At 33.5% G+C, this 11697-nt stretch overlaps 1 protein-coding gene across 31 annotated transcripts; it reads right to left on the bottom strand.

Annotated features, from left to right (window-relative positions):
* Nucleotides 1–4996: 4996 nt before the first annotated feature.
* LOC11411210 (la-related protein 6C) lies at nt 4997–9844 on the bottom strand. 31 transcript variants are annotated; one of them, XR_005646362.1, is made up of 12 exons: nt 9555–9840; nt 8831–8953; nt 8655–8751; nt 8249–8312; nt 7744–7892; nt 7564–7643; nt 7268–7457; nt 6963–7109; nt 6288–6868; nt 5749–6082; nt 5521–5586; nt 4997–5431 (listed from the first exon to the last, which is right to left on the bottom strand). XR_005646362.1 is itself a non-coding variant. In XM_039834568.1 (7 exons), exons 1-5 carry the CDS (start codon nt 9682–9684, stop codon nt 7002–7004), a joined length of 474 nt encoding a protein of 157 aa, XP_039690502.1. In that variant the 5' UTR covers nt 9685–9844; the 3' UTR covers nt 4997–5443; nt 5521–5586; nt 6963–7001. The 31 variants fall into 31 exon arrangements, 2 of the variants coding, with proteins under 2 accessions (XP_039690502.1, XP_039690501.1); XR_005646357.1 differs by lacking the exon at nt 7744–7892 and having other exon boundaries at nt 5749–5910; nt 6004–6082; nt 9555–9833; XR_005646359.1 differs by lacking the exon at nt 7744–7892 and having other exon boundaries at nt 5749–5895; nt 6004–6082; nt 9555–9833.
* Nucleotides 9845–11697: the final 1853 nt, after the last annotated feature.

The raw sequence follows: 11697 nt of genomic DNA, 5'->3' as shown, positions 1-11697 counted from the left end.
TAATTCTGAAGACAAACTCAATTAACTTTGCAGAAACCAAACATGTCGAAATCATTAAGAGAAAGTTTTATCGTTCATTGTTAGCTCTAGGAATTAATTTTGCAATTGAGCAGCCTTGCTATCTGACATTGTTTTGTAGGAAAATGTTGTCGACAGGTGGCGATGGATTCCCGATCCATCAATGGTTACACTGTTCGAGGCACCTAGTAGTATCTCACATCATCTAATACACCTACGGAGCAGGGTCTTTTTGATATGGTTTGGCTGAAGCAAGTACCGTTTATGGTCTCGGTTTTTGTGTGGCTAATTCTTCGTAACAGATTGCCAACAAAAGACAATTTGATTCGAATGAGCGTTCTTCATTTAGATGACAATGCTTGTGTTGGTGGATGCGGTTGCCCGGAGTTGGTGGATCACTTTATTTTCCGATGCAACATCTTTGGTAGCTTGTGGTATCTCATTTATCAGTGGGTTGGTATCTCTTTTATTTCCCCTGTGTTGGTTGCTTCTCATTTTCATCATTTCGGTCACTATGCCGGTTTACCAAGGATTACTTATGCCTACCTTAAGGTGATTTGACATGCTACTGTTTGGGTCCTTTGGAAGGAGAGAAATAACAAGATTTTTAAGAACATAACTCAAGATTTGGCCTAGTTATTAGAGCATGTTAAATTTATGTCATTTTTATGGTTAAAAGCTAAGTTACTCACTTCTGTTTTCAGTTATAATGACTGGTGGAGGAACCCTTTATTATGTATGGGTCTTAGGGAGTAGTTTCTTCTCAGGTTTTTTTGTTGTGTTTTATAGCAACAGACTCATAACTTTGTAATTCTTTTGGGTGGTTCTTTTCAGCACAACTTGTGCGGAAAGAGCCACTCTTGTTGAGTTATATTTCATTTTGTTTTTTTCAAAAAAAAACTTTTGCAATTGAGCACATTTTCACACATGAAAAACATGTCAAAACTAATTCTATATCTAAGTAATCAAAGTATTAACAAACATACCCAGAAAAACTACTTGTAAGAATCTCCGTAAATTTAACTCAGTTAATAGATATATTATTAAAGCTAACATACATCATCAAAATTTTGACGTCCAAAAATCATATTTCAAACATAAAACTAGTGATAGAAATCTTTGATATGGCAGTTTACGATAAGATCTGAAAGTAAGCTTTCGATTTAAAAAACAAAATAATCATCACGATTCTTAAACAAAAGTTGTCTCTAAATCACAATCTTTGGGGAACCAAAACGTGGGAGAGGGTCTGAGTTATCAGATGCATGTGCTAATGTGGAGGACAAAGACAATTTTTCATGTACAGTGGGCCTTTCCAATTTCGATCCTCGTGACTCACATTTGTTTCTTTCTTTTCTATTTCTTGGACCATACCATTCTGATTTTTTTTAGTAGCGGTGGCTATCATTAATTGTGTTCATTGAAGAAATTTTATCCTAGAAATACAAGTAGATAAATACATTTGATACATTAGAATTAATAAAAAAAAAATTCTTTCCATTTTCAAATCCTACCATGTCATAAGGGTACTTGTTTGCCTGATCTTTAGCTATTTAACAATTATCATCATACAATATTTTCCAATTCCTTGGATATATTGGAATATTGTTTATCTCAATAAAGAGTCTGAAGGTCTGGGGGTTAAGCAACTGAGGGAGTTTAATTTATCTTTTTTAGGGAAATGGTGATGGAGGATGTTAGTTGACAGAGGTGGGTTTTGGTATAGGTGTTGGCTGCTAGGTATGGTGAGGAGGCAGAGAGGTTGGGGGTCTGAGTGGTTCTTTTTGGTGGCGGGAGGTGACTAAGATCAGGGATGGAGTGGGCGATGAGGGTGTTGGGTGGTTTTCGGAGATGGTGTCCCGTAAGGTAGGAGATGAGGCTGACACTTTCTTTTGGTTTGATAGGTGGTTAGGAGATGTGCCTTTCTGTCAATGTTTTAGGCAGTGTTTGACTTAGCGGAGAACAAGTTGTCTGTCAATGTTTTAGGCAGTGTTTGACTTAGCGGAGAACAAGTTGTCTTCAGTTGCTACTATGTTCCCTCTAGGTTGGGGGGAGGGGGTGAGGCTTGGCAGTGGAGGAGGAGGTTGTGGGTGTGGGAGGAGGAGATGTTAGCGGAGTGTAGGTTGTTACTTTCTAACGTTATTTTGCAGGTTAATGTTTCTGATCATTGGCAGTGGCTCCCTGATGTTTGGGGGGGGGGGGGGGGGGGGGGCATTCTGTGCCCTCCTCAGTCGCGAAATCATTTCAAGCACAAACTCCTTTTGCTTGGCATGTTGCGATCAGGTGGAAACTGTGCATCATTTGTTTCTTCATTGTGATTTGTCGAGTTCTCTTTGGCAGTAGGTTCGAAATTGGATTGGCGTTTCACGTGTTGATCATCAAAGTATTCAGACTCATTTTGTCCAATTTTCGAGTAACTTAGGTGGTTTAAGGGAGCGTCGATCTTTTTTACAGTTACTTTGACTTCTTTGTATTTGGCTAGTGTAGAATGACCGTAATAACTGACTGTTTAATAATTCACATAGCTCCACTATGGAACTTATGGAGAAGGTTAAATTTCATTCCTACCGGTGGTTAAGGGCTAATAATGCCATTTTTGTTCATGGTTGTCGGTAGTGGTGGTCGAACCCTTTGACTTGTTTGGGTATCGGCTAACTGCTTGGTTTGTATTTCTTGACAGATAATTTGTTTCTTTGAGCAGGGGTGGCCCTGAGGGCGGGCTTGAGAGGTAACAACCCAGAACACCATTTGTTTAGGGGCATCAAAATTATTATATATATATATATATATATATATATATATAATAACTTTGATTATAAATAAATATTTTACAACAAAGAATAGAGACTGTATTTAACATTATGCTTTTGTTAGCACGACTCTTATTTAAACCATTTGAACTGATATGCCATGATGGGATTCAATTTCGTCTTCAATGTGATGTCGTTAACGTAAACTAATACATGATGTTTCGTTGGCTTGGGAAAAGCAAAGAAACCGTGATTCTCGGAAGTATCCATTTAGAATCAGATCATGAAGAGACTTCTGCATCCCTACGTACGTACACATTTAAGTTTTTTTTTTTTTTTTATTTATTTTTTTTTTACAGTAATATATTTTTGTTTTTATAAATATTTTAAAATTTTATCCTTAAAAAAGTTTCATTCACACTTTAAAGTGCGGATCTAAGATCTTTCTTTTGTGTGATAATTTTATTCACATATATTTTTTTGAATAAGCCAAAATGAAACTTATAATTAAACGACAAAAGATGTTTCTCTCAACACAAGATATTTTAAAAATAAAATAAAAAATAGAGTTCAATTATAAAGCATCAAAAAGAAGAAGTAAAGTAATAACATTTAGCCCACATCCAAACAAGTAAAGTAAAAAAATACATTTAGGTTCTGTTTGGTAAAAATAGCGGATAGCTGATAGCTTATAGCTGATGACTGATAGCTGATAAGCTAGTTGAAGTGTTTGGTAAAATTAGCGTTCAACTAGGTGATAAATGTAAAATGACATAAAAGGTCATCTTTAATTCATAATATATATATATATATATCAAACTCGGTCTTCTTGTCTTGTTTTGCAGAGAACTTGGGAGTGGGTAATGCGTTCGTTGCAGAGCTATCTGCTGCTATGAGGGCAATAGAGATAGCTCATCATAGAGGCTGGAACAACCTATGGATTGAAACTGATTCCTCCTTAGTGGTGCTTGCCGCTAAAAATATCACTTCGATTCCTTGTGACCTTAGAAACAGATGGAAAAATTGTCTCTTAATCCTCCAGCACATGAACTATATCATTACTCATATCTATAGGGAAGGGAACAGATGTGGTGATAAGCTCGCTTCAATGGGTCTTAATATCCAGGGTATTACTATTTGGATGGAGGTCCCTGCCTGCATTCAAAGCTTTTATGGTCAAGATAGACTTGGGTTACCCAATTTTAGGTTTGTTAATTTTTAGGAGGTTTTGGTTTTATGTCCCCCTCCTTTGTGTTTTTCTCTCTATCTATAATATTTTGAGGTAGCAGTCCTTTGCTGCACCTCCTTTTTGGTCAAAAAAAAATATTTATGTATTTAGTAATTTACTATTTTTTAAAAGTAATTTAAATTTATTAATTTTTTTTAAGAAGTTAAATTTATTAAAAAAAATTATTGGCTAAAATTCATTTTAATTAGGTCTTTGTACTTTATAATTATACGTAACAATATATCGTTATCAGAAGATATTATTATATGAATTTGTTTAGAAGATTACTATTAAATGTTTTATTAACAATAATAAATATACTTACAACTCTTGTAAAAAAAATAATAGATACTTATAATGAATAATATCTCTTAAAAAAAATACTGAATGTTATATGTACTATATTATTAACAACGGAAGGTATACTAGAATGAAAAACTTATTTTTCTTTGATTGGAATGAAAAATCTTATTTAAAGTTGTCGTGAGGAAAAAAAAAAATGTAATATGTTCTATGAAAAAAACAACGGGAGGCATATACGCAGTTAAAAAGATTTGCGCAACAGGACCAAACACAAAGGCAATAAAATAAACAACAAAAGGATAAAAGTGGAATTTGATTAAAATAATAAGCTATAAACTCTAAGTTCAAACACTACTTGGAATAGCGTCTGAAAAATAGCTTATAAGCTCGTGAAATAAACTATAAGCTCCTGGTGAAAGATAGTTACCAAACAGAGCTATTTTTGTCATACGAACTTATAAGCTATCCGCTATAAGCTTAAGCTTTTTTTTAGGTGTTACCAAACAGACCCTTAGAACTGCTTCCCATTGATTTCTTTCAACCTATCAAAATTTCTAGTCTGGAGGAAAGAAATACGGTCTTCTCATTTTAGATGACTATTTCAAATTCACTAGTTACAAACCCGTGCTTCGCACGGGTTGAATTACATGTTTTTTAAAAAATTAACTCTAAAGGAGATATGTTCAAATTACAGATATTTGTGAACGAAGGTCACATAATCCGAATATTTGTGATGCATGGTCTAAGACATGGCATTAAAGATAGCATAACAATTATTGTCATTGCGTACATAATGTACTCCAGCAGAAATATAGATGTTGTCATGTAGTGTATAACCAATTTAAGGTTGGTTACCAAAAAAGGGTTGGATTACTAAATCCAAACCACATTCAAAACATTGTCATCGAAATATTATACAAAATATACATGCCAGCGTACAATTTCCAAAAGTTTAGAACTTTTCTTCAAGCAAGATCATTTTTACGGACCAACTCCACAAACAACACTGTAGGAGGAACACCTAAATCGAATAGCAGCTTGTCGTCCTCTTGTAGGTGATTGTCCCTAACAAATTGGAACCAACCAGCCGGTCTTGCAAATGCCAGTTCATGGACACTTGTATCTCATCTCCCTATTCATACGTCTTTGCATATTAGATTAAGTATGAAGACTAAAATTGAACATCGACTAATCAGAATCATTTAAGGCTTGGTTAATTACCTATTTATCCAAGATCAAGAACTCAATATGCCCAACATTGCTACTAATGAGAAAGGGTCTTTAGTGCTGAAATATCACAAATCACAAATCAGTTTCAAAAGAAACATAAAACCAAGTTGCTTAAGTTTTCATTTTTTTTTATGTTTGTTGGAAAGTTATTTCCGAATAGCACTCATGTCAAATATGCAATAACCAATATTTTTCAAGCATAAAGACTTTAATTCATACCTCATTATATGGCGCAATTACAGTTCTGTATGACGTAATTATAGCGGAAATGGCAGGATATCGGCCGCCATTTACCATAACAGAAAATTTAAAATCTGCCACCACAACCCGCCATAGTGTCGTTGTGGCTGATATTTGATAACACTACTAAGAAAGCAACACCTAGATTTCAGGTTTGATTATGAGAAAATTCATTCATATACCTAATTGCATATGCACATAAATTATTTTTGTTGCTCTAGGTAAGTAACTAACTTTAAATTTATGTGCAGAGCTGCATTTTCAGAATTTGATGCAGAAATTGTGGCCAATTTGATTGATAAGCAAATGATGTCTATTAGTTCAGAATATAGCATTGACATAAGAAAAGTTAGAGGAGTTGTTGATAATGCTAACAAATATATGTGTCGGTGTCGGTGTAGTGTTGGTGTCGAACACCAACGCGTGTGAAGTGTTGGACACGAAGACACACCTAATCTCTCAGGTGACTTTGCGTCATTAGTCAATTTAGAAAAGGTTTAGAGATTTTTGCAACTCACCTTCTTGGGGGATTTGCCTGATAATATATAGGATTGAGCAGCCAAGTGATCAATAACCTGAAAAATGCACTTTTCCCCAACTCAGTGCAATTTTGCAAGTAAAAAATTGCGAAATCTCATCGTCTAACTCTCTATGAATCTTGTGTAAATGAAGGGAAATTTGATGGCTTAAAGCGAATTTGAAATTCGAGCCTTTTAAGTTTGTTGACAAAGAAATATAAAAATTAAGAACCGTAAATGTGTAACTTTATTTAAGGAAATATTCATTGCCCATATTTAGTAATCAAATATTGATTCATCATCATTAAAAAAAATATTGATTCATCAGTTTGTGAGAGTCTATCTCTGACGCAAAAATGTTTAAAAAATTCGACTTATGAAAATATATTTAAAACGAAAAAAGATTCAGAGGCCTACAAATTTTGGGGTGCCTAAAGCCCTTGCTCTAGTGCCAGTGTCCTTGGACCAGATCTGAACCCATATTATTTAGTTTTCTTTCATGATGCATGAATTCAAGATCTTGATTTTGGCGGTGGCCGGGGTTTGAACCACGGACCTTACGCATTTTATGCACAGTATCTCTAAAAATCAATATGAAATTCCAACCAATTAGTTAGAAGCACAAATTAGTTAGAAGCACACTGTACAGATTGCATACATCCATGAATATTTTACCTTTATTCTGATTTCTACTCTTTGTTCCTGAAATTCGTTTCAGATTGCTGAAAGGCAAAGTTCTAAGATCAGCATCAGCATTTTCAATAGACAGGTAAAGTCCACATTTTCATCTGTTGGTTTTCCATCTGCTGCATCCACACATTCCTATAGTTTGTATTCGATTGGAGAGAACAAAGATTAGAAGACAGGGATCCAATTCACAAAATAAAAAGAAAAATGAATTAATACGAATGGTATTGGAATTATTCATTGCAAGTTAGAGTGAGAAGATATCAGGGTTCAAGGTCTTTATGCAAACCTACCAGGACACATTCTCTAGGTGCTACGGGTGCTTTCATTTATCACTCAAGAGATGCATCACCCTTGACTGCCAAGACAACATAGTAATATGGTATATGACATATTTTTTGTACCTTGTTACTGATGAGAAAATCACCTTTCGGCCGAGAAGAATTTGGTTCTTGGGGATGGCATATTCTGATTGTTTTGACGCTGTTCAAAGATCATCCATCAATACATAAAACATTTTCAAAATGTAAGAAACTGCAAGAATGTGAAATTCATATAATTAAACAGAAAGTGTAGAGAGTAAATCCACCTCTCGACTATGGCAAATATTTTCTGAAGATTTTGATGGGAATGATCGTCAGGTAAATTCTCTGCCACAACAGTCCGAGACTGCAAGAAAAAACAAATTAATTTGCATTATTTATGCTACAATTAGAAGAAATTTAGTAATAATCCATAGGAACCAAAAGAAACTACCACGTTGCTTTACCATTAATTCAATAGCCTCATATCAAAACTTGCAATACACATAGCAAGTGAAAATATCTTTGGATATTGGTAACTCAGATGAAGACTATAAGTTCTATCCACACTATATTGTAAAACAAGTTGCAAAGAGAGCAAGCAAAAGTTACAAATCTGTCACAAGTGATAGCTAATGAAGCATTGATAAAAAAGACACACCAATCTGTCAAAAGAAACTGTTACAACAATTTAACATTTGAATGAAATCATGTTCACTTCTTATCTTTGAAATCAAGAGTGAAATCACAATGGCATACATCCCAAAAAAACCATTGTCCGCAATAAAAAAATAAACAATTTTAAAGCATGGCAACAAACAACAGGAACATAGTTTTTGGTATGTCACATGTAATTTTGAACTTTGCAAACTTGGTTAAAGTTGTAATTGAAATAGCCTTAACTACATTGCATGAAAGTACAAAAGTGCGAGAGAGGTTTGAGATGTTGAAGAGAAATTCTCTTAAGTTCACCTTGTTGTGTCAAGAGAAATCTTAATTCTCATATGCCAAGTCAATCCTGAGCCATGAGATGGTCCTATAAATATATTTTGTTTTAATCGTTAATAAAATTTTTGAATGCATAAACCATTGAATAAGATAGATGGTTATTTATTATAAAATAAATTATCCTTTCCTAATTATTGGATAAAAATATGATTCGTAAATGAACATGATGGTCACAACTCAAAAATCTGCTCTCTAACTTATACCAGCAAATTCTAGAGGGAAACTAAAAGCATATTTAGATAATATTATATCACTATTTTATATCACTTATACCAAAAAAAAAATATGCATAATTCCTCATAAAATTTATTTTGATTCATTCAATCAAAAGTCATCATTAATAAGAAGTAAGAAAAGCTTATTTGTTTACCAACAGCAAGGGAAGAGAGACTGCGTTCAGCAAATTTATCAATAATGGAAATAGCTCTCCTTCTCACATCTTCTCTAACGTTGCACAAATCAATAATCTAAAAGGAAATTCAAAAACTTATTGTCATGTGAAACAATAGATGCCAAATATGACCGGTGAAAGGTCTATTTGTTTACCTCCTCCGGTGCTCCCTTGCTTACTCGGTGCCAATTACCGTCAGTGTCTATGTATGTTAAGGAGCTACACTTGTCCACTGGATTAAAGGGAAGGAAATGCACCTCTGTTAGAACTTCTCTAGCCTGCACCAAGCAGCATAAAAAGTTTTTCACTATCATTATATATATATATATTCAAATCATATCTGATCACTTAGACAACATAAATGAGTTTATAAACATAGGTCTATGGTGCTTGCTTACTTGGTCTAAAAAGTCCATACACGCATTCACAATTAGAGGGAGCATTTTTTTTTTTTGAAGGAACAATTAGAGGGAGCTTGAAAATTAAAGTATCACAACTTTTATTAGAATCATGAATCAAAGAGGAATTTGGAAGTTTATTTCAACCGATTGGAAAAAATAACACTACCAGGAGATCAAAACAGGGACTCAACTCTCACGATTAGAATTTAGAGACCAAACTAATACAATTGTGATATATAAGGAACAAAAGGAGAAATCAAGCATAAACAACAATCCATTCTTAATAATTATGAAATAGCACCCATCTACATCATCAATTGTTGAGACATCAAATGAGAAAGCAACCTCAGTTGATCAAAAATGAAATCAAGAAAATTCAACCCTCTAACATTCAATACAACAACCCAATAGGAGAAGGAAACATAGAAACAGAAACAAACTCAATTGATCAGTTGTTTGTTTTCAGAAGAAAAATTACCTGAGGATAATAATTGATAGCAATTGATCAGTTGGGGTAATTGATAGCAATCGGAGAAGAAGAAGAACAGAAACAAACAACCCACATGCTCTGTGTTCCCTCTTCTCTCGTTCCCTCTTCTTTCTCCCATTCCCTCTTCTCTCTTCTATCTTCTCCATATATATGGGAAAGACTTCCAATTACCAATTGACGAAAATACCCTTATAAGGGCAAAAAAGTAAAAAAAATGGACATTGATTGTCCTATATAGTTTAGTAGATACCAGTTTTTTTTAAACAAAGGTTCAGAATGAGAAAGATGCAAATATCTCAATATGATTATGGAGGAGAATTTAAAAATGAATCGTTCAAGAGTTATTTTTTTTTTACGAGAATGACATCTCCCTTAATTAATAGAGTTGTTGAAAGGAAAAGTAAAACATTGCAAAAAATGGCTATACCTATTTTGATTGAAGCTGGTGTTGAAAAAAACTTTTGTGATGAGGCCATCAACACTTCTTGCTATATTTTGGACAAAGTTTATTAGAAGGATTTTGAACAAAACCCATATGAACTTTGGAAAGAAAGAAAATCAAATATTTCTTATTTTTTTGGGTCTTACTACTATATCCTTAATCATAAGGACAACTTTAGAAAATTTGACTCAAAGTCAAACAAATGAATCTTTCTTAGATACTCTACTATCTCAAAGACATACACCCTCCGGTCACTAATATAAGCAAAAATTCACTTTTAAGATACATTCATTTAAGGATGTATGTGACATATAATAAAGACCACATACATCATTAATTGAATGTATCTAAAAAGTGGATTTTTGCTTATATTAGTGACCGGAGGGTGTATATAGTATACAATCCTTGGTCCATTGGTACATTTTTAAGAAATCCGGGTTTAGATCCAATGATTAATGGTTATTATCCTCCTTACATCTTCTAAAGAAGAAAAAGAGATTCATAGTACCCCTCACCAAGAGATGTGATGCCAAATTTTCCCAAGGACTTTCACAAAGCAGATAATGTGGATTTCAAGGAAACCAACATTAACAACATGGCACCTTAGTATGTGTTTATAACGCGTTTGAGCATTGAAAACGTGCGTTTAAGCACTGAAAACATGATTTTTTGTTTTTTAAGATGTTCGGATTGTTTGATTGAAAATTGATTGTACTTCCAAAACATGATTCTAGTTGAAGCTATAATATGGAGCTTTTGCGGTGGGATTGAATCGATTTTAAATTTTAAAGATGTGTGACATGTTTATCTACCTATATTACCCTTGCCTTCTATGTAACTTGCTTTCTGATTCCGATGTGTGACAGGGCCTAACATCGTTAATACATAAGAATCACTTTTAAATGGGTGTATCCAAACGTAAATCAATTCATATCCAACTCAATTTTAAGTATAATCAATTCTCTCAAAATCAATTCTATCAAAATCAATTATGTCCACCGCCAAATCAAAAGCACACTTAGTCCATATGACACGACTATGGAGATAGGAAAACGATCATTAGCCAAACGATCAATTAAGATTCCTCACAAAAGGCTCTCTAATAAAGGAGGAAAAATCTAACCAAACTATATAAGTGTTCAAAGAGATCCTTACATTAGCCATTATGTCAGCACAATGGTTTCTTTTTCTATACATATGAGTGATCATTATGTTCATTTGTCTAATCAGAATGTTGCAATCATCCCATCTATTCTTTAAGGAACATAACATCAAAGAAGATATTTAAAAGCCTGAACAACTAGAGATGAGTTAATCTCCAACCAAACTTAGATATATCGAAGATTATTTTCTTTTCATTAGTCAAACACAACATTCATCCATCTCCATATTATCTTTTAGTCTCTTTTTTAATTGTCAATGTTTGATTCTATTTGCTGGTAAAAACAATTGTTATTGTTTCTCCATTGTGAGAATAAAACCTCATTCAACTTATTGCCAAAAGAGAAAACAAAAACAAGATATATCAAACCAATATGACTGAAATTGAATTGTGTATTTCGAAGGTTACTGAAATAAAATTGGATAAAATTAAACGACGTGCTTGTGTTGTTTATGAAAATCTCAAAGAAGGTCAATGTAATTTTCCTTTTTATCATTAACATTATCTTTATCGTTGATCTTTTTTCT

This window comes from Medicago truncatula, chromosome 5 (assembly GCF_003473485.1).
Source record: "Medicago truncatula cultivar Jemalong A17 chromosome 5, MtrunA17r5.0-ANR, whole genome shotgun sequence".
NCBI classification, from domain to species: Eukaryota; Viridiplantae; Streptophyta; class Magnoliopsida; order Fabales; family Fabaceae; genus Medicago; species Medicago truncatula.
This window is presented reverse-complemented; position numbering and strand designations above follow the sequence as displayed.